This window comes from Myxocyprinus asiaticus, chromosome 43, assembly GCF_019703515.2.
Source record: "Myxocyprinus asiaticus isolate MX2 ecotype Aquarium Trade chromosome 43, UBuf_Myxa_2, whole genome shotgun sequence".
Taxonomy (NCBI): domain Eukaryota; kingdom Metazoa; phylum Chordata; class Actinopteri; order Cypriniformes; family Catostomidae; genus Myxocyprinus; species Myxocyprinus asiaticus.
In genome coordinates, this window is record NC_059386.1 from 28,996,001 (window position 1) to 29,021,723 (window position 25,723).

The window sequence follows — 25,723 nt, forward strand, 5'->3', positions numbered from 1 at the left end:
TGTCATTTTATGATATATAGCTAATGCACTGTTTTTTGTTTGTTGTTGTACCGACACAGACATAGTAAATGGTTTACTGAGACTGAAAGTGAGACCTAAATGCTAAAAAGTAATTAAGATCAGTAATAATCTTATGCATTCATACATTTTATGCGTTTAACACTTATTTTACCACCATTAGCCATTTGACCTAATGCATCAAGCACGGCGCTCTTGTATCGTTGCTGCCCTCTAGTGTGAGCACTTACTACATTCAGAAAACATTGAGCCTGTTTGCATACGCGATCTTCTAACACAGATTATTCTTAATAAACCGACAACGTATAAGGTCATGTAAACGACTTAAACGGTGTTGGTAAGGTCATGAACGGTTTAAGCAAACAAAAAAACAAAAACGCATGCCTATTATTCCAAATGCCATGTTAAAAAGGTATTTTACGTTTAAATAAGCTAATTTTTTTTTGTAGAAAGTGTGCATGTAAACGCACGCGATGAGAAACTCTATCCTTAAAGGGGTAGTTCACCCAAAAATGGAAATTCTCATAATTTACTTACCCTCATGCCATCCCGGATGTGTACGACTTATCTTCTATATCTTCTGCTGAACACAAAGATTTTTAGAAAAATAGCTCCGCTCTGTAGGTCCATACAATGCAAGTGAATGGTGGCCAGAACTTTGAAGGTCCAAAAAGCATATTATGCAGCATAAATATAATCCATAAGACTCCAGTGGTTAAATCTGTCTTCAGAAGTGATATGTTAGGTGTGGGTTAGAAACAAATCCATATTTAAGTCCTTTTTTTATATAAATCTCCATTTTCACTTTCACATATTCTTCTTTTTTTTTTTTTTTTTGGCGATTCGTATTATTTGTGTATATTGCCACCTACTGGGCAGGGAGGAGAATTAATAGGAAAAAGGACTTAAATACTGATCTGTTTCTCACCCACACCTATCATATTGCTTCTGAAGGTATAATCACTGGAGTCATATGAATTACTTTTATGCGGTCTTTATATGCTTTTTGGACCTTCCACAATCAAAGCTATGGCCACCATACAGAGCTGAAATAATATTCTAAAAGCAGAAGAAAGAAAGTCATACTCATCTGGGATGACATGAGAGTGAGTAAATGATGAGAGAATTTTCATTTATGAGTGAACTATCCCTTTAAGTGTGGTGACATTACTGTTCAAAGTTACTTAAAACATTAATGAAGCATACTATGCAAATTAAAAGTGTTGAAAAGCCTTTAGTGCTTTAAAACGCAGTTTGGCAAAACATTACAGCAAAATATGGTCCCACAATTTTAAGTCCCACTTAAAAATGGTAACACTTTATAACTTTCATTAATAACATTAACAAACATTTATTATATAGCGCTTAACAGATTCATATACATTCAAACAGAAATGTTACAAAACTTTGATTCATAGGTATAATTTCATCTATATTCATATTTGAATGTACATGAACTACAAATATGTTAAGAATTATAGCCTAATGTTTGTTAGTAACTTAATTTACTATGTTACCCAATAATTAAACCATGCACGGAAACCTGAAATGCTCACAAAGTTTACATGAGACTGCAAAGGACTGTCCATCTCTACTGCAGCAATCTTGAATCACGATTACATAGAGTGAATTCAGGTAAATTGGGTCACTTTTTGCATTAAGATGAATGGCAAAAGTGGCTCATTTATCTCAATGCAAAAAGAGGCCAAATTTACCTGAATCCACCCTACATATTAGTCAATTGCCCCAAAAACACAATCTTTCTTTATTCAAAAACTCACTTTAACCCACAGACCTCATGAAAAACACACTCGACACACTTGAGAAAGATTTCATTACAAAATAAGACAACAATACAGCAGTGTAGAAGGAAGCAGATTTTGAGCTACTGCAATGAGATATATGAATCACCAGGAAGGAAATAAGATATAAAAATATAATAAATTAAATATAAATAATAATATGACTCTATAATCTTTACAGTCTGGCTAGTTTGGGTCAAATACTACTCCCTCTTTTACAAGAGATATAAAACCTACCGTTCCGACTTGCTTTGCTTTGAACATTTAGTCCATTAAACTTCAGTCTGTTCTCCAGATCAAGAACATTATTAACAAGACACTTTAATTATCTGCTATCAACAGTTTGGACTCAGTCCAAACTGGCTACAGTAACTCAGCTCCATTTTAAACACAGTTTGATACAGAAAGAACAGTACATAAGGCGTTAAAGCAGAACACTGAAACAGTGGAATACAGAACACATTTCTGTACAAACAGAAGTTTGGATGGAGTGCTGACACTATCTCCCGAGTCCCCAGAGTGTGCGTAAAGTGATGTATATCTTTTAAATAAACATCAGAGATGCACGTTCCAATGTTGAGATATTGAGATGTTCCTTCAATAAAGCAGATTCAAACATGAAGTCCAGGCTTCTCTAAAGTTTAGCTGTATGACGTATGGGGGTCACGATGTCATCATGCGCATATGCGTCCAGTCCATTTCCTGTGTACACGGAAAGCTCATCTGTGCTACCAACACCATTGTTGATCTCTAAAAGATGAAGGGAGGACAAATCTCATTAGCCAGGATCATGGGAGAGTTTCAGAGAGGACAGATCTCCACTAGGGGGTGATATTGCGTCTGTTTTAAAAGAGATAGAAGTGGCAGGGCAAAATCAAGACATTGTTTCTCATAGTTGTGCAAATTTCATGTCTATATAACTCCACAGTTATAAAAGAATTCAATTGTTTTATTAATCGATTAATTATTATTATTTTTTTTTTTTGCAGGATAATAAGGAACAGCTATCAATACTTATACAATACTATTATGTAATAACCTTAACTAATAAAACTACAACTATATTAGAAACCTGCCTTATATGCAAACTTTTAAAACAAGTTTAGTGTTTTGCTTCACAGTGCTCTTTAGTGCTCTTTATTAGACAGGGCTCATCTCCAAAAGAGAGCTCTACAGCTGTGGGTGCATTAGTCTTACCTGAGAAGATCAGTTTCTCCTTCATGATGTTGACGTCACGGCTCGGCCGACGGACTACAGCGCTCAACATGATCTGCTCAGGGTTGTAAGTGCGCATGCCACTCATCTTCCACCTAAAAAGAGACAAGAATGCACACCGTCACAAACAAACACACACAATACACATTGCTGGTTGTTTATTCCACCAACACCACCTAACAGCATTTTAAAGCATTCTAACCCCATAATACCCATCCTCATTACCTGATCAGGTGATAGCTGAGCAATTTCAGCGTGCAGCAGAGGACAGACGCATGCAAAGAGCAAAGGACAGAGAGAAACATAGGGAATAAGAGAGAAAGAGAGCGCCAGAGAGAAAAAGAGCAGAGCGATCAGTTCAAAAGCAACCAGCTGCACAGCAGTGATACAGCAAGCACACACTGACTCATTATGAACACTTCAGCACTAACACACAGCTGAGACTGCTCTGAAAATCAGGCAAATGTTCGGGCAAATGGGTGTGAAAAAGCTCAGAAAAGCTAACAGCAGTTTGAACTGTCATATCTGACAGACACAAAAGCATTTCCTTAAGTCAACATTAATAACAGTGTAAAATGTATGATAAAACTTACTTTTGAAATGTGAAAATGCCAATGACAATCGCTACCGAGATTAAATCGGAAGTGATCCATATCAGGCCATATTCATCTGCACTCTAGAAAACAACAGGGTGGGTTATAACAGCATTCACCATTAGATATCAGTATAATCCGATAAAAGAGTATCAGAGCAGCTGAATCCCAATCCGCATGAATCTGTATATGTACATATTTTGTACTTCTGTATTTAAAAGAATATTCCTAGTTCAATACAAGTTAAGCTCAATTGACAGCATTTGTGGCATAATGTTGATTACCACAGAAAAAATGTTCGACTCGTCCCTCCTTTTCTTTAAAAAAAAGCAAAAATCGAGGCACTTACAATGGAAGTGAATGGGGCCAATTTTTGGAGGGTTTAAAGGCAGAAATGTGAAGCTTATAATTTTTTTTTTACAGTCATTTTAGGGTTTTAGAGTATTTTAATGTACAAAAATTAGTATTTTAATGTTCCATTGCAAGATTTTCTTTTTTTAAAGAATTAATTCATTTGTGTAGTATTCAATATTATGCCACAAATGATTGAGCTTAACTTGTATCAAACCCAGAATATTCCTTTAATAGAAGTATGCAAATTGAGACTGAGCCTAAGAAAGAAACTGAGATACTGAAACAAATGCAGCAGTACCATGATCCACATTGGAATAGGCACTTTCTTCAGGATGTGTGGAGCATCAGAGGAGACAGACTGGACCCCGCTGCACCACATGAGCGAGTAAAGCCACGGCTCGTTCACTGGATACACATTCACACTCACATTACTGCGAGAAAACTGCCTGCTCACAACACACACACACACACACAAAGAGAAAACATGTGATGCTCTACTTTCATTGCTACATATCTCTGCTGAGGTTATGAATGTGTATGTCTGTGTTCACATTATGGAAACAAAATGTCCTCGCTACAATATGAGAACATCCCAACTGTCCCTGCAATTCTAGCTTAATAAACATACTAAATAATGTCTTGATGAAAATGTAAAACTATAGAAAGTTTGTGAGGTTCAGGGGTAGGGGATAGAAAATGTCATTACCGCAGAATAAAACCAATAGAAGTCATTGGAAAGTCCTTATAATGTTAAGGTATACCAAGGTGTGTGTGTGCACCTGATATCCTGAGTTCTGGCTTGACTGTAGTGCAGGGTGAGTGTACTGATTCCTCTGTCTTTTAGCTCAGCTACAGGAAGTTTCTCATCTGACGTCTGCTGCAGGAGTGGCACCGCCGCACGCACCTTCTTCCTGTACCAGTCAGACGTCCACATCACCTGCACAGAGAGAGAGACCACCCTCTCATAAACACAATAGCTGATAAAGGCTTTTTTTCTAATGAATATTGAATATACTTTTCTGAATATTCAATATAGACTCTCAAAATATATCGACGTAGACAAGTTCAACAAGTTAAAATGTTTTTTTTTTGGTAACACTATACAATAAGGCTCCAATTGTTAACATTATTTAACAACATTTGTTAACATGAACTAAAAATGAACAACTGTATTTTTATTAACAAGCATTAACAAAGATCAATATATGCTGTAAAAAAAAATGATCGATCCCACTTTATGTTAGGTATCTTTAACTACTAACACAATCCAATGCATTTACTGTGTAACTAAATGTTGTTCTGCAAAATGCTCACAAGATTCACATTTGCTGCTACTAAGGTTGGGGTAGGGTTAGGTTTAGGATTAGAGGTAAGGTGAACAGTGTAACTACAGATGTAATTAAATCCAGGTACTTTAAATATAAATACAATGTAACAACACATATGTACACTGCGTGCCCAATTATTAGGCAAGTGAGTATTCTGATCTCATCATTATTTCCATGCACACACTCCAAACCATATAAACTTGAATGCTTATTGGATTCAATCATTTTCAGGTGATATATATTTGTGTAATGAGGGAGGGTGTGGCGAAAGTGACTAACACCTTATATCAAAGTGTGCATAATTATTAGGCAGCTTCATTACCTCAGGTAAAATGGGCCAAAAAAGAGATTTAACCGACACTGAAGTCAAATATTGTAAAATGCCTTTTAGACGAAAGGATGCAACACTCTTGAAATAGCTAAACTATTGATGCGTGACCACCGGACAATCAACTGGGGCGCAGAAAACGCATGGAGAAGAAAAGGTGCAAATTAACTGCAAAAGACTTGAGAAGAATTAAACGTGAAGCTACCAGGAACCCATTATCCTCCAGTGCCACCATATTCCAGAACTGCAACCTACCTGGGGTGTCCAGAAGTACAAGGTGTCAAGTGCTCAGAGACATGGCCAAGGTCAAGAAGGCTGAAACATGACCACCACTGAATAAGATTCACAAGTTGAAGTGTCAAGATTGGGCAAAGAAATACATGAAGACAGATTTTTCAAAGGTTTTATGGACAGATGAAATGAGTGACTCTTGATGGACCAGATGGATGGACCCGTGGCTGGATCACTAATGGACACAGGGCACCACTTCGAGGAAGGCGCCAGCAAGGTGGAGGAGGGGTACTGGTATGGGCTGCTATCATTAAGGATGAGGTAGTTGGACCTTTTCAAGTTGAAGATGGACTGAAACTCAACTCCCAAACCTACAGCCAGTTTCTGGAAAGTACTTTCTTCAAGCAGTGGTATAGGAAGTCCTCAGCATTCAAGAAGGCCATGATCTTTATGCAGGACAATGCTCCATCACATGTATCCAAGTAGTCCACTGCTTGGCTAGCCAGCAAGGGCCTCAAAGATGCCCAAATAATGACATTGCCCCCTTCCTCACCTGACTTAAATCCTACTGAGAACTTGTGGGCCCTTCTCAAATGTGAGATTTACAGTGAGGGAAGACAATACACCTCTTTGAACAGAATTTGGGAGGCTGTGGTTGCTGCTTCAGTGAAAGTTGATCGTGAACAGATCAAGAAACTGACAGACTCCATGGATGGAAGGCTCATGGCAGTTATTGAAAAGAAGGGTGGCTATATAGGTCACTGAATATTTTTGAAATGCCAAAAATGTTATTTAATTGTTATTTATTTGTTGCACTTACTCTAAAAATTGAGAATAAACAATTGATTTGGGAGAAATTATTTTTGTAACTTATAATTGTGCACACTTATATATTCCCCTGAGAAAGACAAAACTCACTTTTTCTTTGTTAAACATTCAGGTTTGAGGTTCAATAACATTTTGGATTGACTGAGAGCATTGTGTTTGTTCAACAATAAAATTAATCCTGAGGAATACAATTTGCCTAATAATTGGGCATGCAGCGTATATAATAAGTACATTGTAAAAAGTGGGTCCAATATATCATCCTTTGTTAGTTTATGATACCTAATTCATTAACTAATGTTAACGAATGGAGCCTTATTGTAAAGTGTTACCAATTTTTTTTTTCTTATCCAAAATTAATGTGCAGAGTCAACAATAAGGGAGTAACAAGGGGAGAGTGTTTGAGAGAAACCCATCGTTTTACCACAATTTAGTTAGTTGGAGCTAGTGATGCAATCTATATCATTAGATGACTTTTAAAATTGAGATGAGAGTGTAAAAAAGTCCACCCACTTTTCCAGCCACTTGGTTCCGGAAGTATTTTTCCCATACATTTTTTCCATAGGGATTTCGTAAAATCCTTCATAAGGGTTGTAAACCATGAACCAAACCAACCACATCCAGAGTGAATCAAAACATTACAAACTTTGATTTGAAGCAAAAATGTATTTGAAAATTGGACAAAAAGACAAAGGTACTAGACTGTGTACTTAACGTCTTTAATGAGGGTATGAACTACTGTACAATCCCAATGAAGCACTGCAAATTACGTAACTGAATTATAAAACAATAGAAAAACATAAGAAAATAAATAAATAAATAAGTAAATATATATATACACACAAGTTTCAAAACACTTACTCTTTATTATAACTTTTTTTTTTTAATTTGGAATACCCAATTCCCAATGTGCTGCAAGTCCTCATGATGGTGTAGTGACTCACTCAATCCGGGTGGCAGAGGACGAATCTCAGTTGCCTCCGCATCTGAGACGTCAATCTGCGCATCTTATCACGTGGCTTGTTGAGCGCGTTACCGTGGAGACCATCCGCCATCCACCGTGGCATCCACGCACAACTCACCACTCACCCCACTGAGAGCGAACCTCATTATAGAGACCACGAGGTGGTTACCCCATGTGACTCTACCCTCCCTCGCAACTGAGCCAATTTGGTTGCTTAGGAGACCTGGCTGGAGTCACTCAGCAGGCCTGGATTCAAACTCATGATTCCAGGGGTGGTAGTTAGCATATTTACTCGCTAAAGTTGTTTACTATATTTAAAGTTTACTGCAAAATATTCAGATATATACAAATAAATAAGTAGTTTGAGAGTGTAGGCAAAATGACTCGGTTGTGTCATTTACATGCATCACGGAGTGATTTCATCCATCTGGGTTCTGGAAGTATTTTTCCCATACATTTTTCCATAGGCTTTTCATAAAATCCTTCATAAAAGAGTTCTAAGCCATGAACCAAACCAACTACAACATCATGTTTATTTTGTGCTCTCACCTGCTCTGGTTGGATGCTGGATCTCTGAATCACCTTCAGTGCATCACTGACCCACAGCTGGTGTCGGGGGTGTTGGGGTGGAGGTCGCCGCAGACTGAAGATCACAGATCGATTTGTTCGTGCCGTCAGACGCAGAAGCTCTGCTAGGCTACACACCGTCTGATTGGCCGTACGGTTGCGGTCCTTCTCCGACATGAACTGCACTGTCCAGTACGGATCATCCTGGGGGACAAATAACCTTGAACATTATTATCCTAACACACATGTTAAAAAAACATATCTGAGAAGGTGGAAAATACAGGAAGGAGAGACAGGGAGTTTAACTGCCCTGAGGAACCAAAGTCCAGCATTGAGACTGCGGATCTCTGTCCAGTTAAAGAGCGAGGCGTCGTTGTCCTGTCGGGAAGGAAACAGCTTGTCCACATCTGTGGTCCTGCGTAATGTCCGATCCCTCATCAGAAAGGGGACTCCATCCAGACTAAGGAGAGTGAAGCATCCAATCACATTAGAGTTTTGGTAATAAGAGCCAATCAGATGCGGAAAAAGGCCCAAAAATTGTTCATGCAATATTTATTTATTTTGCTTAAAGGGGTAGTTCACCCAAAAATGAAAATTCTCTCATCATTTACTCACCCTCATGCCATCCCAGATGTGACTTTCTTTCTTCTGTGAACACAAACGAAGATTTTTATAAGAATATCTCAGCTCTGTAGGTCCATACAAGTAAATGGTGACCAAAACTTTAAAGCTCCAAAAAACACATAAAGGCAGCATAAAAGTAATTTATATGACTCCAGTTGTTTTATCCATGTCTTTTGAAGCAGTCTAATATATTTTGTGTGAGAACAGACAAAATATAACACCTTTTCAATGTACATCTTGCCATTGCACTCTCTTGTCACAATCATGATCTCAAGCTCGATTACAATTCCTTGCACTTGACGCTTGTGCAGAGCACTAGATGGCGCTAGGAAGTGTCATCGAGCTTGAAATCATGATTGCCAAGGAGACTGCAGATGTCAAGATTTATAGTGAAAAAGGAGTTATATTTTGGTCTGTCCTCACCCAAAAATCGATTGGATCACTTCGGAAAACATGGATTAAACCACTGAAGTCATATGGATTACTTTTATGCTGTCTTTATGCATTTTTTGGAGCTTCAAAGTTTTAGTCACTATTCACTTGCCCTGTATGGACCTACAGAGCTGAAATATTCTTCTAAATATCTGTGTTCAGCAGAAGAAAGTCATACGCATCTGGGATGACATGAGGGTGACTAAATGATAAGAACATTTTCATTTTTGGGTGAACTATCCCTTTAATAAAATATTTTCCGATAATATTGCTAAATTATATCACTATTAAGTCCAAAACCTTGTCTGCTTAGTTAGCACCAGTGTCAGAAATCAATATATGTCCCCAGGATTTGATTTTTATGGGTATTTCTTTTCTTTTTTTTTACCTTTATGAGAGTATATTTTCTCTAAAAATCACTCTGTATCATACTTTGTTATTTTTTAAATAAATAGGCTTTTACCAATAAAATTAAGTCAACATCAGCAAATATGTTAAGCAAAATTGTTAACAAATAGGCCTAAAATAGAATTAAGAACTACATATATCAGATGTTACAAATTAAAAACAGAGAAACTCATTAACAGGGCACTTTTTGCCCCACATTTTAAATTTCTGTGGAATTTTGTTACTTTTTGAATCATTTTTGCGATAATTTATCCAGTTGGCACTCATTCTGCCCTGCAAAGGCAAAATTCAGTAACTACACAAACACTGAAACTGAAATAACTTTAAAGTCACTTGGTGTTAGTGTGAATCCTCAATTTTGAAAATGTTTAGTTACTGCATTTTGCCTTTGCACTACAGAAATGAAGCTCTGCTATAGTAATACATTTTCAAACTTTTCTTTGCAAGAAAAAAAAGATACCTGATGGCAACATCTGCTTCTAAGGCAGTGACTTTCTGTTGCAGAGCTTTACTGAAGGACATAAAAGTGTGCTCTGGAGCAAGCTGAGAGAGACAGAGAGAGAGACAGAGAGAGAGAGAGGCAGTGTGTAATGAGAATTACAATCTTAACAGGAAGGAAGGTCAACAAACAGGTTCAGGTTTTGTCTCACAATCAGCTTATTGTTAAGACAAAGCGCAAGTGGGGCTCTCTAATGACTAGAGCGGGAACATACAGCATGGACACTTCCAGTGCTTTCTAGTCGTTCAACTGACGCTCATGTTGTAAAAAAATCTGGACTGGTAAAAACAGGATTAGGATCGACTGTCTCACCATTGGAGCTCCACGACGGCCAATGACAGCAGGACGAGGACCAAGCTTTGACCGGTCCATGATGCAGGGAGAAGAGATGAAGAGAGGAACCAGATACAGCACCAGAAGAACACATACATAAACCACCAGTATAACAATCTGAAGTCCTGAACACACAAACAAACACACACACACACACACAGAAATGAGATAAAGGGTACTACAGTATAAACAAATGACATGCACATTGTCTGTTTCACATATGAATACAGTCAGATTATGTTAGGTTGCGTTAATGTAATAAGGGGCCTAATTAGAATTACACTGGTCCACTGTGTCTCCTGTCTTTCTGCCACTTGTCCCTCACATGACCTTAAACTCACTTGATCTTTCTCCTCGTACCACCAGACTGGCGACGACCCACCCTAACGCTGTGACCACAGCTAAGGCCCCGATGTGCAGGAATGGACCTGTGAACTGCACCAGCAGAGACTCAAGACACTTGCAAATATCACATTATACTCATAATAAAAAAACACAATGGCACATTACGGTTATCACAGTTGGGTGGGGCTTAAATTAGTCTGAGATAAAGACGTTCCATAATAACACATCTGGGTAAAAGAGTAATAAAGTTTGTCTAACCTGTAGAGAAATAAGGATAATGTCCCATTCGTCCTGCCAAAAATCATCAATGGACACTACACCTGTGATGGTGGTGAGAAGAACAGCCAGAACTCCAATCTAAGGGAAATAAAACCCAGAGATTTAATGTACATTCATTCAAACCTCAATCTTAAAGGTTCAGACTTGAAAACATTTAAAAAAGGTGCGGTCTTACCTTGTGGATCCAGTAGAGGTTAAGCTGCTGCCCCAGTACAATGTGACAAAGTGCAAGAATCTGAAAACAATTTATTTTCCAATTAAACTTGCAATAAACTCATTACAGGGAGAGTGGCCATTTTAAAAACTTTTTATTTATTTATTAAAGGGCAATATTTTCCCTTTGGAATTGGTTTTCAGGAGCACTTTTACCTTTATGAGGACATATTATTTTCTAGCCATATAAAAACACACATTGCTTGCGTATGGCAAGCTGTTTTGACTTTTAATCATTTGCAGGACATTAATTTTTGATATCAACAATTCAGTTTTCACTAGTTAGAATGCTAATTCTTGATATCAGAAATACATTTCTACTAGTGGAAATGCCAATTCTTGATATCAGTAATTACATTTACACAAGTATAAAGATTCATTCTTGATATAAAAAATTACGTTATCAATCGCAGAAATGGTATTTTAACTAGTAAAAACTATCATTCATGATATCTGTAACTGTATTTTCACCAATAAAATTTCACAATGATCTGTCATTCACTCCTATTCATAACACATTTGCAAGATATCTGCAATTAATTTTTAAGTTAAATATTCCAATTTCACATATCTGCAATGCACTTCTTACTAGTAAAAATTATAATTTTTTTATATCAATAATTACATGATTATTAGCACAAATGTTCTAACATTCTAGTCAAATGTCTAGTTCTAGATCAATAATTAAACTGCAACTAGTGAAAATACTAATTTGTTATATCTCTAATATGACTGTAACGAGTAAGAATGACATTTTAGATATCTTTAACTACTCTCCAATTTATTGATATCTGAAATACCAAATCTAACCTGTTGAATTACAATTACAGATATCAAAATTAGCATTTTCACTAGTTGTAATTAGATTCCTGATATCAAGAATTAGCATTTTAGCTAGTGAAATTAAAATTTATGATATCAAAAAATAAATTTTTACTAGTAAGAAGCACATAGCTGATATGTATATTTGGAATTTCAACTAGAAATAAATTAATTTCAGATAACTGTAATTGTAAATGCAATTACAGATATCAAAAATTTGTTTTTACTAGTGGAAATTCTATTTTTGATATCAACAATGTGTATTTCTGCAAGTGATGACTTCACTTTTGATATCAAGAATTAACCTTTCTACTAGCGCAAATGTAAGAATTGTCATTTTCACTAGTAGAAATAAAATTTCTGATAACTAGTGAACATTGAATTGTTGATATCAACAATTCATATCCTGCAAATTATTAAAAGTCAAAAAGAGCTTGCCATACACAACGTGTCGTCCATTTATGTCAAATACTTCAAATGAATCCATTAATTAAAACAAATAATCAAATCTGAACAATTCTGGCTGTTACCCAATCATAAAATCTAATGAACACCACAACAAATACCAAAGTAGCAAATAATAGTAAATAATAAACAAGATATCATAACAATGCTCTGCTAGAATACATTTGAATCTGTCTGGTCCCTATGCTAGCTAAACCAATTCTAAGCTCATAACTACCAGTAGACAGGCCTAGAACATAACATTATATCAAATTAAAAGATTAATATATTACAGATTAAAAAGAAAAAATCTGAGGAATGTGTTACAAGGCCATTTTCCTGGTTAATTTCTAACCCTGGGTAATACCCCTGAGGTTAAATGTCTTGATCAAGGGCACAATTGTGGTAGTTCATAGATCGCCTATTGTAGGGTTTGAACCTACAACCCATTGGTTAACAACCCAGATCTTTAACCACTAGGCTACACAAAGTTTAATTCTACATAGTAGACATTCAAGGCTTCACAATGTAAATGTGGTAATTAAAAAGCCATTAAAAGTTTAAACGCATTGCTTTCTATCTGTTTCTCACATATATGTGTGTGTGAAGAGCGCTCACCATTAAAAATGCAGTGTAAGTGAATCCAGTAAGTGTTGTGGCAAGAATAGGGACTGTGCCATCCTTCCAAACGCCTGAACGATTATATAACAACCTGCCAGAGAAACAAAACTAACAAGAGCTGCTCACAGACACCCGCAGGGAAAGAAAAAAACAGCATGCTGAAACCCACTGATCATGCTTTACACATAGGAGGGAAATACTAATGTTTGCCAACCATTAGTAGGACATTATGCAATCCGTGTTTTGAAAATAACTAAGTGTAAATCTTGCAATTAAACTTCAGGAAGCTCATAAAACATGTTATAACAAGAAATCAACCAGTCAGCCTTGGACGGAGGACACACAGCAGGGTCTAGAGTTAATGAGCAGCTGACGACACTGCTGTAACAGCTGGTTCCTCTAAACACTGGGCTGAACTCACCAGTTGAACTCGTTGTAGTCATTACGAGCTTCCCACCAGAAGTATGACCACACGAGGAGGAGGAAAAATGAACAGCAGAGGAGGAAGAACCATGAACATTCCCACTGAAAAGCAAAAACAAGAAGTGATGTAAACACACACGAAACATTCCCTCGAATCACAGCAGACTTACCGTATAACCAAACTACGGACTGAGTTTTCAGCTTGTCAGTTCTGATAGAGAACATTTTTGATTTCTTACATTTTAACATCTTCTGTTATGCCTCACAAGCTATTAGAGTGTGGAGATATAATAATAACAAAAGGCACGTCTTTTAGCGGAAAGTATTAAGTCAACATGTAATGGTATTCACAACCCATTTTATTACTGTAATGTATTTAATGTAAAACATTTCAAGAAAAAAAATAGGTACGACTTGTTTTTATGCATCGGGAATTGACTGGATCATGAAAAAGTGGGTGTTCCATACTAGGCTGGAACCAGATCTGAAAGTGTTTTGCTAAAACAATGCCCAAATAGCTATTTGGCAATTGGTTAACATTATCCAATAACCATGCAGCCTAAGTGATGTCAGCGGAAATGGAAAGTCGTTTCAGGGACGAGACAAATGATTAAAATTTTGATTAGGGTTGTTGTTTTAATGCGTTTTATTATATAAAAAATAATGCATTAAAAATTAACAATTAACCGTGTACACAGACCACAATAAAAAAATCTAATTCAATTGCAAATTCAGTGGCAAAATGGATTGATGTGGACTGTAGGCCAATGATAGGCTTATGTTCAATAATATGGAAATAAACAATATATTGTTTATATATTTTTTGCATTGTCTTATCAATACTTGTCTGTCACAATAATGAAATGCATTTTAATTATCTGAATTATTTTATGTATCTATCTATATATATATATATATATATATATATATATATATATATATATATATATATATATATATATACACACACATACACACACATTCTATTTATAATTATTTCATTAATATATATTGAATTGTTATTTTATGACCTTTCTCATGTGATTAAGATTCATTAAATTAATTAATTTTAATCGATTGACAGCCTTAATTCTGATCAAATATTGGAATGATGTGCGCTGGTGAATCATGCACAATAAGATTAGGAATGTGTTGCAAATAAGATGTCATGTTGAATTTTGGTGGTCATTTATCACATATAGAATATGGCAGGGAGAGGACACAGGCTGCTGAGGTCCAATCACTGATATATATATTATATATAGAACTGGATCGCTGACGCAACGGTAAACTGCCAGCAGGAGGTGAGGCTAATGTGCTCGTATCCATATCCGTTATGAGGGAGAAGATATACATTCACCTGCCCCGGTGTTCTGTCTATCAGAGCAGCACATAAATCACCAAAGGAGGCGGCAAAACTGTCCACAAGTTTCAATGCAATAGGAAAAGCTGTAACATCTGCTTGTTTAGGGTGACAACACATTCTTACCCCCAAATTGGTCTTTAAAAAAGTCAGACCGGGATTGCTAAATACCCTTAAAAAAAAAAAAAAAACCAGGATTTGTGCTCTCTGTAGTCATACATGGATTCATGTTATAAATACGCATTTGTTTGCCATTTAAACCAAGCGTATTAGTTTAATTAACCAACTTTGCTTAGCGTGCATCCCTCTCTGCGCGTGTGACAGAGGGAGAGAGCGCGCACACTCTTATTCAAGTGACCGCGAGAACAAGGCACTTTTTTGATGTAAACATAAAACAAGTAACTCTGAACAAACACTTCGATGTTCACAATAAATAAGTCTGAAAATGTCTGTTTGTATCTTACCTCAGTTTCAGTGAACTTGTTAACATTCAGCTGATCCGTTCGCCAATGAAGTTTGTTAGAGGTGGACATTATTTGATACAGATACACATAACTCGCTTGGGCTTCAGGAAACGAAAAATTCCCGACTTTAAATAAATAAATAATTACATGTGAAGGTCGTTTGCGTTGTAGGGATGTACATGCAGATTTCAGAAAGTGGTTTCACTGATATGACGTCATGAGCAATCCAGTTCTATTTACATATCAGTGGGTCCAATACCTTTTCAGATGCCCTACTGTTTTCTGGCATCATGATAAATTGTAAGCTTTTAACCAACTACTAATAAGTTTAAAAAAGAAAATGACAGAAGTTTAATTAAATTCCTTAACCATAGAAACATCACCACACAATGTTCCACAGCAAATTACTTTAGCAATATAACACTTTCAGCACAGCAAGGTCTTTGAGACAGAGAGAGAGAGTAAGGTATCGTCTGGCACAAAAGCATTGTTTCCTGGGAGACCAGTCATGGTCACCGTGGACGCACCGCCACTGCTGAATTATGAGCGCCGCTGCTGAAATTTCACGTGGTTCATAAATATTCTTGAGGCAACGCAGCGATTGCTAGTCCCAGTCAGCTGTGTGCAGTAGTGATACAGTAGTGTTTGTTCACCTTCATACAATGACTCATAATTTTCATTCATTGACACCTCTTCCTTTTGTAGCCAATGATCTCTATTTGAAGTGCGATACTGCTTTGGTGGCTTTTCATGACTGTAAAAACTTACTATAGCACGAGCCAATATCATCTGAGTGCGGGCTGTGAAGGAACACATAATTGGTTTGACCCACTAAACAAATATGCCACTTCACTGAGGAATGCCATTTGTTTACTTTGGTAATCTTGTTCAACAATAAGAGAAAGTAGCTGAAAGAATTATGAGGGAAAACAAACCTGTTGACATTACAATAATATCAGGATGTAACTGAACCATTTATAATTATTTTAACGTGAATATTGTTGTCTTTTTGTATAGTCATGCACAGAATGATAGCTATGCTTTGCTGTCATTTGTGGGGAAAAACACGTTTATAATGCTTAAATACTCTCTCAGTAGATTTGTAGATACGCAGATTTTAATAAAGCATAATTAGACTTGTTTTGGTTGTGAAAGACTCTGGTTAAGGTGTGATTTACAAAAATTGTCACATCAGATTATGAGAAACATCATCTAGAGTTCATTTACTCCACTAAATAAATATGACATTTATTGTAGTAATAGGTTTTTGTGGCGTTTTATATAACTTTAAACTATAGAAGTTTTGAAATGATTGATTCATGTTCTTTAATTTTTGTTAATAAATAGAGAACAAAAAGGAATGATTAGGACAGATGCACTCTACTGCCAATAAATAGACAGTTACAATAATATATGGTTTGTTTGTATTCTTCAAGTGATTTAGGGTATTTTTTTATAACTTTCTAAATGTTTATTTTAGAAAATGCAGCACCGCTGCTGAAAGAAATCCTAGGGGAAACACTGGCAATAGTGTAAAAGATCTTACTCGGTGGATGGGGACATCCCAAAGATTTAATCTAGTATCTTGCAAGAATACATTATAAAATGAATTTCAGTACCTTTCAAGATTCTGTGCTGTACTTGAGAATTCTAGAGTAAGATACACTCATTTAAAAAAAACTGAAAGGCTCAATTTACATGATGTACGTGTCAAATGACATTAGCTTTTAAGCTTATTATTGGAAGGAAAAGCGCCAAGCAACTGAAGCAATGTCTTCACAGTGGTTGGTGTTGGAGTTCAGCAGACCTCAGTCACTTGAAAATACAGCTGGAATATGTAAGGGATAATGTAGCAGGACATTGTTACGAAATAAAACAAGACCAGGGAGTCAGGACAATGACATGAAGCTGAAAGGGTTTATTTTGTGATTTTGATTTGATATACATAAATCCACTTCTCACACACTTATTTACTTGCCAAATAAATAAATGTAAATGAAATATTGTTTTGAAACTAGCACAGCTATGCAGGAAATCTGTTAATTTTGCTACGTTTATGCTTCTCATTCACACTAGAACGGTGTTTTCCTCCACCAAAAACTACTCTACTACCACATACTTTGGCAAATGATGATGCAAGGAAACTGAAAGTTTAGAGTTTTTAGAGTGGATGTGGCCTTGGAATATCATAATTCACACTATACTTGACTGCTGACTGACAATATAACAATAACTTTGAAAGACAGTCATATAGAAACTGGGAGACGAACGGATTTTATGGGATGCATGTCCTCCACATGGACCAAAGAGCTGAAGGTGTTTATAAATAGAGGGATGAGAGGATGAGGGTTAATTCTCTTTAGCATTATGCCCAATAGTCTTCCATATTAAATGGTATTCAGCACTTGATACATACTTGAAGCTTTTTGCCAACTCTGACAACCACATTTGGACACAAAGCCTCCAACAACATCAGACGACATGCTTCAAACAGCTCAAACCGCAAACAATTGTGTACGACAACAACTCATGTAAAGTTTCCTAAATAATCCATTCAAACCCCGTTATAGACTTAAAAATGAACTGACTTGTACTGTATTTGTCTTTTAGGTTTCAGTGGAGTTGAGACATTGAGAGATGTCACTCTACAATGGAAGACGCATTTTGAGGCTTTGTTCTTTCATTCTACACAGCTGATAGCTGCTAATTCCTCAATCCAATTATCTCCTCCAGACCTGCTCAGTGGATGGGACACATCGTCACCATGCTGACACAGCCTGAGCCAGCCAGTCACATAGCTTCTGATGAGTAAGTTCTAAATGACAAGGGACCCAGTTGAAGCGAAAAGATGAACTAATTTCTGCATAGATGTGCGTGTGCAACATATTTTATGACTTCTGGGGAATTAAAAAATAAATGGAATAAAGTGGACTGTAGGTCCAATGAAAGGCTTGTTCAATGATAGGGAAATAAACAATATACTGCATTCTAAAACAACTTTTGGTATTGCCTAATCAATGGTTTACTTGTCTGCCCCAATTACGTGATGTATTTTAATGACCCAAATTAATATATTTATTATATATATTATATATAATTATTTATATACAATTATTTATAATTAAGTAATTATAACATATTAAAATATTTGGCTACGCTTTACAGTGTCCTTGTAACAAAGTAATTACACAAGTAAGTACTGAGTAATATTAATTAACAACATGTATTTACTATAGGTTTAGGGTTTGGTTTAGTGTTAGTTGCTAGTAATATGCACAATTTACTGTTATTACTATAGTCAGTACATGTAATATGTATAACAAGGACACTTTAAAATAAAGTGATACCAATTATTTTTATTTGGGGGCCTTTCTCTGAAAATATTAATATGTGCAATTAATTCAATTAATTAATCTTCATAAGATGTAATTATTTGATACCATTTTTTAAATTGAAAACCCTAATAAAAACCCATGAACTCAATCATTACAATGTTTGGAATAGAATACTAGTGTATTGTTTACTGCATACTCCACATTATTTACTAATATTCCTAGTATTCCAGAGAGCCGTGTATGTAAAATGAAATGATAAACATTTCAAACAGTAGTATTCTACCTTGGTGTCACATGACCTCGCCATGTTGCATGTTATATTCCAACAATTATCTCGTAAATAACAGATTTTTTGCTATTTTTTCCAGTTTTGTTTGAAAATGTCTTAACGCTAGGCAGCCCAATCAAATAATCAGTCAAGTTTGTGGCTGACATTACTCACTGATCAGTCAAGTTGGGCACATTGCGTTTTTACAGGTATACAGGAATAGTATGCAATTTCAAACACAGCCAGAGAAAAAGAGTGAGATGTCCCACTTGGCTAACACAACACCATTACAATCTTACACTGAAATTTTTTTTTTGTTGGTTTTAAGTAATTCAATTATGGACATTGGTTCCACAAAATGAAAATGAGTTTCCTTAATATGAAATGAAAATGTAGGCTCTACTTAAATGTTTTGTGTTGTATAAACCCATAGGAATTGAGTTAACCTCACTTAAATTAGATCTGTCCAAATGACTCCACTCAACTTAATAGCTTGCGGCTGGCTAGCAACAATACACATCAGCATATAATAGATATCTTTTTATTCAGTATGACAAGGATGACACTGATCCTCAATTAGTCTGTATGCTGATGATCCTTCAGTCTTTGCTTCATGACAATAACAATATACACACATATGTTCAGCAAAGTACAATGTTGTTAATCACCCATCCTAGACCTAACCATTAGCTTCATCCTTCTCCACAAAGGTAACCTCCGAAAAATATCCACCATGAGAGTAACTTATCTAAATCCCAACATAACAGAACATTAAACAATAACAAGTCCACAACTTCTTTCATGTTGTGTAGAAATACATTAAAATAACACTTAATTTCTAAATTTACACTCCCAATCCAGTCTCATGCAAAACATGCTGGGAAACGTAAATCCACTGCCCCATTTCAGAAATAATTTGATGGAACAAATCTTTTTCACATAGTCCCAACACAATTGGATTAAGTTAACATAGTTGGATTGTACACAATGAAATTAAGTTGAGACCAAATGCTAAAGAATTGTTGGATTAACTCAATTTAATTAAGTAAATTGAGAAAGCAGTATCAATTATGTTGAGTAAACACTATCTGTTAGAAGTCCGAATCAATTTGATAATTTCATATCAATGTAATCATATCACTTTTTTATGACTATGTTGAATTTTACTTGGACTTTACACAATATAATTATGTTCTCATCTCAAACTTAAATGTATTAGGTTGATTTTAAGTGTACTGGTTTAGTATATTCAATAGAACTGCTTTCCATTTTTTTCAGTGTATTATTGTAGTCTTACAATAACATAAAACCACTGTACTGGATTTGTTCAATATGAGACAGACAGTTCAAAAGCAAAAGACCTTTGCTGGTTGAGTAGATATTTTTTCCATTTTACACAGCATAATTTCATTATTGTTGGCAGACATTCTTGGATATTTTCGGTCAGATGGTTATGTGAAGCGCATGGAAATTGTGTAGCTGGGAAACTGCAAAGGCATTACAAATATTCTCTCTAGATCATCTTGCACCAGTTTTCCGAGTCTTCAGCTAAAATTGGAGTCTGTGGTTTATAGAGACAATGGCTATGTTTGGACTAGCATACTACTATACGGCTCTTACTATTTCTGCAGTGAATAGTCTGTGTGCTTTGCATAGACATCAACATAGCTTAAAGCATTCTGTTTCACATACTGCACTATTTGACACTGTGCTTTATGTCTTATCATTGAAACTAGTTATAAATCCATTCATATGTCTGATTGTCTTTAAACTTCTGAGGATATTTCTACATTTGAGCTTGATTCCTTATCAATATTAGAGTAGTTTAGGTAAAGATTAGATAAGTGTTGATTTCCAGTCTGGCTGCGGCTAAGTTCAGGTCAGAACATTTGAACACTGTACTGGAATGGATGCTCGGTTAAAATAACAGGCATTTCTGCTTGAATAGCTTTGCTAGTGAATGTCACCAGACATTGCGTGAACAAGACAAAGAGACACGCTGAGAGAGGGACCTTATTAATCCACTCTGTGTGTAGTATACAGATTGGAATTGACCTACAACATGTCCTCCAGGGAATGTGAAACCCTGGCTTGAGTTTCTCTCAGTTTGATGGAGAGACAGTCAGACAGTCTAGGAGAAAGGGATTTTGCTTCATTACGACAGACCAAGTTGCCCTTCAGTTCTGCTATCAGCCTTAAAAGGATAGTAAAGATATTCATAACTGGAATCAATGTTTAACTGAATTAGTGTTAGGTATTAATTAGAGCAAAAGCTTTTCTCATAAAATGTAGGATTGGTCAGCAATGTTTAAAGGCGGGACTTAGCTAGGGGTCAATTGCTCATCAGATCTGTGGCATTTTGTCCTCAATCATCTGTGTGCAATTCCAACTCCTTTTATCTGGTTAGAATACAATGGCCTCCCCCACAATAGCTGTATGGGAAATGATGATGCCGTTGTTACCTTGGAGCTGTCGTCATGGGAGCGTTGGTACCGTTTCCAGCGGCAGCCGTAGATCCCAGTCAGGCAGGACAAACACAGCTGTCTCTCATAGACCTGCAAGGGTTGGTGTTTCACCATAGTCAGGCCACAGCTGATCTGCAGACATCCCACTCACACACTGCAAGCCTGCAATTATGACCATGTACATCTAGGTTTGAGAAACTTCATAACAAAAACACTGAGATGAAAATCTGTCTGCAACTAAATTACACTGTCAATGTTGATACTGCACTGAAAAACTGAGCGAAGGTTTTAGCCGTTAAGCTCTGAGTCTGGGAAACTTGCCTAAGTACAACATACCACAGAAAAACCTACCTTCCCATGGACTAGGTACATAAACAATATGTCAGTAATAATTTCAGGAATCTGTAGGTAGAAGGTAATGAGAGGTTGAGTTTATTGTTGGTTTTGTCTTAAGCCATGTGTAAGAGAGAGGACGACATTTCTATAGAAGTATGCAATCACATTAAAAACTTTGGAAATGTCAGTAGATGTTGCAATCAGAATTTCTGTTCCTCCAAAAACAAGAACTTGATTGAACTTGAATTTCACAGACATTATTACTTAGAAAACAAAGCAGAATATTAGGATTGGGAACCGAGAACTGATTCTAATTTAGAACCATTTCCATTTTAAAAAAAATAAATACTAGAACCAAATGAATGCATTGACGATACTCATAACATACATCGCAACCAGTGTGGTCCAATTCCCGGATGAATGACTCTTATGAGGTGGTTCTTTTGAATCTACACGACAAAACATACTGCACATACTTTCTGAATGAATCGGCCATTCTTTTTAGTTGGGGTGTCCTGATACCATTTTTTTGGAGAATGAGTATCGATACTTCCTTTTCAATACTTGCTGATACGATACCTGTTTTTATGTTTAAATGTTTCTGAATTCCATATCAACAGTTTAATTTTAACATCAAAATGTCTCAAATTAATTCATTTAAACTTTAATCAAATGAAAATAGAACAATTGATTTTCAACATAATATTGTATTCATTTTATCAAATGAAGTGCTGCGTAACAGAGCATCACAGATGTGAGATACTGCTTAAATATAATACAATTACTACTGATTTATTGTTATTATTATTAGCATTAGTAGTAGTAGTACTTGCATTATAGTGAATATTACATAAATACTGTATACAGTAGTGATATTTTCCCACTACTTAGTAGGTCCTCGTGGTGGCGCGGTTACTCGCCTCAATCCGGGTGGCGGAGGACAAGTCTCAGTTGCCTCCGCTTCTGAGACCGTCAATCCACGCATCTTATTACGTGGCTTGCTGTGCATGACACCATGGAGACTCACAGCATGTGGAGGCTCATGCTACCCTCCGCGACCCACGCACAACTTACCACGCGCCCCACTGAGAGCGAGAACCCCTAATCACGACCACGAGGAGGTTACCCCATGTGACTCTACCCTCCCTAGCAACCGGGCCAATTTGGTTGCTTAGGAGACCTGGCTGGAGTCACTCAGCACGCCCTGGATTCGAACTCATGACTCCAGGGGTGGTAGTCAGAGCTACCCAGGCCCCACAGGGGAACTTTTGATCCTGATCCTGAAGTTTTGATTCTGGCTGATGGAATACGCACTTCAGAAGAAGATATTAGATGAGAGCTCGACGGGAAGAAAACACTGGATTTTCGTGAGGTTCGTAAAATACATCTGTTTAAACGAGATATCTGCATACTTGCAAACAGTATATTATAGAAGTTTCATTGATATTTGCCTTTTATCATTAGAAAAGAAAGTTAAAAGTGACAGGGAACTGCTGAGGAGAGGCTGACAGTATACGTGCTTTAGAGATAAATATATGAGCACTCCACAGGACGCTGGATCTGCTCAAGTTGTGTGAGGTTGGTTTATTACATCTGTTTAAACGAGATATGTGCATATAAGCAGACGGTATATATGATATTAGTTTTATTGATATTTGCCTTTTTATCATTAGACAAGACAGTTAAAAGTTACAGGGAACTGTTGAGGAGAGAAAGGGAGAATGAAACAGGCAAGCACTTTAACATTATGAGCTCAAACGCATCTGCTGTGGCTCTGATATGTGGACCGTTTAAATGACACTGTGTTGCACACTGGTCTGTTATTGTAGTAACATGATGCATGTAACTGGTCGTTTACATGTCTCAGTCGCTTCACATGCAAGCAGGCGATTTTCAGCACCCTCAAGAAAACAAATCAGTCAAACAGGAAAATTTTATTGGCCTCTGCGATATATCGGTCGACCACTAGTAATAACCCCACTCACACAAGCTACTACAAGAGACTTCCTTAGTCATTTCTTATCGTTTGGATCAGAGGTTGCACTAAAAATCTTTATCCATCCCTCTGATGGATGGAGTAATTTCCATAAAGGTCTATTTTTTAATCCGTCACACTTGTTTTCATTTCTTTCTTCTCACCTTTTTCCTCCTCAATTTGGAGTGCTCTTGGTCCTCGTGGTGGCGTACTGACTCGCCTCAATCCAGGTGGCGGAGGACGAACCTCAGTTGCCTCTGCGTCTGAGACCGTCAATCCACGCATCTTATCACGTGGCTTGTTGAGCGCGTTACTGCGGAGACATAGTGCGTGTGGAGGCTTCACACTATTCTCCGTGGCATCCACGCACAACTCACCACTCGCCCCACCGAGAGCAAACCACATTATAGCGACCACGAGAGGTTACCCCGTGTGACTCTACCCTCCCTAGCAACCGGGCCAATTTGGTTGCTTAGGAGACCTGGCTGGAGTCACTACTTTTAGGGGCATAGCATTCATTCTAATGAATATATGACAGTGGATATATAATAGATTTTTGACTTCCCAAGCGAGTGTGGTAAAACCAAGGAGTTCTTGGGTGAAAGTTCTACCTGTCAGTCAACTGCTGTGCTAAAACAAGATTTTTCAACTTTACCGGTTATGTGTGGCTTTTAAAGGAAATTTTCCAGTTGGAAAATTTCAGAAAGCACATAGACACTTGCACAAGTTCACAATATTTTTTCAATTGGCCTGATATCAACATAAACTGACACAGGTGAGAAACACACACATGTAAAGCTCAGGTTAATACAGTTACTCCACTAAAATAACAGAGGGTTCTGCTCTCGACTTCATGTTTGCGCTAAGATTAATTATAATTGGCAGAAATGATTCACCACTTTTTTGCACTTTATTATCATGCAGTAACACACTGACGTAATGATTGATGTATGCAGTCATGAAATCAGAGACCCTTCAATCGAAATCTCAATACAACTGACTAAAAGAGAAGCATATTACCAGGTGTAAATGGCAATGTCCCTGTCTACTTGTGATCAGACAGCCCGAAACGCATCTTAATGGCAGGCAATAAACAGGGCGCGCGCACGCATACACACACACACACACACACACACACACACAGAGCATTTGGAATTATCCGTCAATGTTTAAAAAAAAATCTGTAAATGATGGAGAATTTTTGGTTAACACAACCCCTGGTTAGGATGGAGCTGGGGTGAAGCACACAAAGCACAATGGCAAATTATTATCCTATGGAGGCTGAAATATCAGTTATCCCCACTGGTGACAAAAATCCAGCTTTCACAGCACTCTTTATTTCTTCAACTGGTTCAGAACAGACCTGTCGATTAGAGCCACTGTGCTCATGTGAGGTCATCACCAAAAAACTAAAATTCTCCCATAGAAAAATATCATTCCCATGCCACCCCAAAGAATAACAAGCTATGAAAATGCTGAAGTTTAAATGTGAATTCATAGGAGAGTGTGAAAGCATCTGTAGTACACAAGATATATCTTCCTCTTTTCCAGATTTTTGTTGGGTTATCAGACTCATTTCTGGTGTCACTCTGATCTAACCAGCTCAGAATGAAGGAATCACTCTAAAGGTTTCAGTTTAAGCCATTTGATTTATTGCCCTTTCTTTTAGACCCTTAACAAAAAACTAGTGTGAATATGGTTTTGCATAAAGCTTTTAGTACACACATTATAGATGGGCCTGTTGTTCACACTCTAGTTGTTTTCCTATTTAGTCAGATCGAAGCCATATTTGGATAAATCTTTAATAAATTCAAGTGATCTACATCATATATTACACAGCTGGGCAATA

The 25,723-nt window shown here is 36.8% G+C and overlaps 1 protein-coding gene across 5 annotated transcripts in view; it reads right to left on the minus strand.

Moving 5' to 3' along the window:
• Window positions 1-1,835: 1,835 nt before the first annotated feature.
• Window positions 1,836-25,723, minus strand: part of LOC127434032 (glycerophosphodiester phosphodiesterase domain-containing protein 5-like) — a 34,531-nt gene continuing 10,643 nt past the window's right edge. Inside the window, exons 2-17 of one of the 5 annotated variants that reach the window (XM_051686458.1) lie at window positions 21,561-21,725; window positions 13,667-13,770; window positions 13,243-13,336; window positions 11,321-11,380; window positions 11,125-11,223; window positions 10,863-10,956; window positions 10,501-10,646; window positions 10,150-10,232; window positions 8,535-8,685; window positions 8,208-8,429; window positions 4,762-4,919; window positions 4,281-4,428; window positions 3,629-3,711; window positions 3,261-3,275; window positions 3,018-3,130; window positions 1,836-2,570 (exon numbers count right to left, since the gene is read on the minus strand). In XM_051686458.1, coding sequence (XP_051542418.1) covers window positions 2,455-2,570; window positions 3,018-3,130; window positions 3,261-3,275; window positions 3,629-3,711; window positions 4,281-4,428; window positions 4,762-4,919; window positions 8,208-8,429; window positions 8,535-8,685; window positions 10,150-10,232; window positions 10,501-10,646; window positions 10,863-10,956; window positions 11,125-11,223; window positions 11,321-11,380; window positions 13,243-13,336; window positions 13,667-13,770; window positions 21,561-21,677 — 1,803 coding nt within the window. In that variant the 5' untranslated portion in view covers window positions 21,678-21,725 and the 3' untranslated portion in view covers window positions 1,836-2,454. Of the gene's footprint in view, window positions 2,661-3,017; window positions 3,131-3,260; window positions 3,276-3,628; window positions 3,712-4,280; window positions 4,429-4,761; window positions 4,920-8,207; window positions 8,430-8,534; window positions 8,686-10,149; window positions 10,233-10,500; window positions 10,647-10,862; window positions 10,957-11,124; window positions 11,224-11,320; window positions 11,381-13,242; window positions 13,354-13,666; window positions 13,771-21,560; window positions 21,726-25,723 lie in introns of those variants that run through there. The other 4 variants (XM_051686460.1, XM_051686459.1, XM_051686463.1 and 1 more) reach the window with 4 other exon arrangements.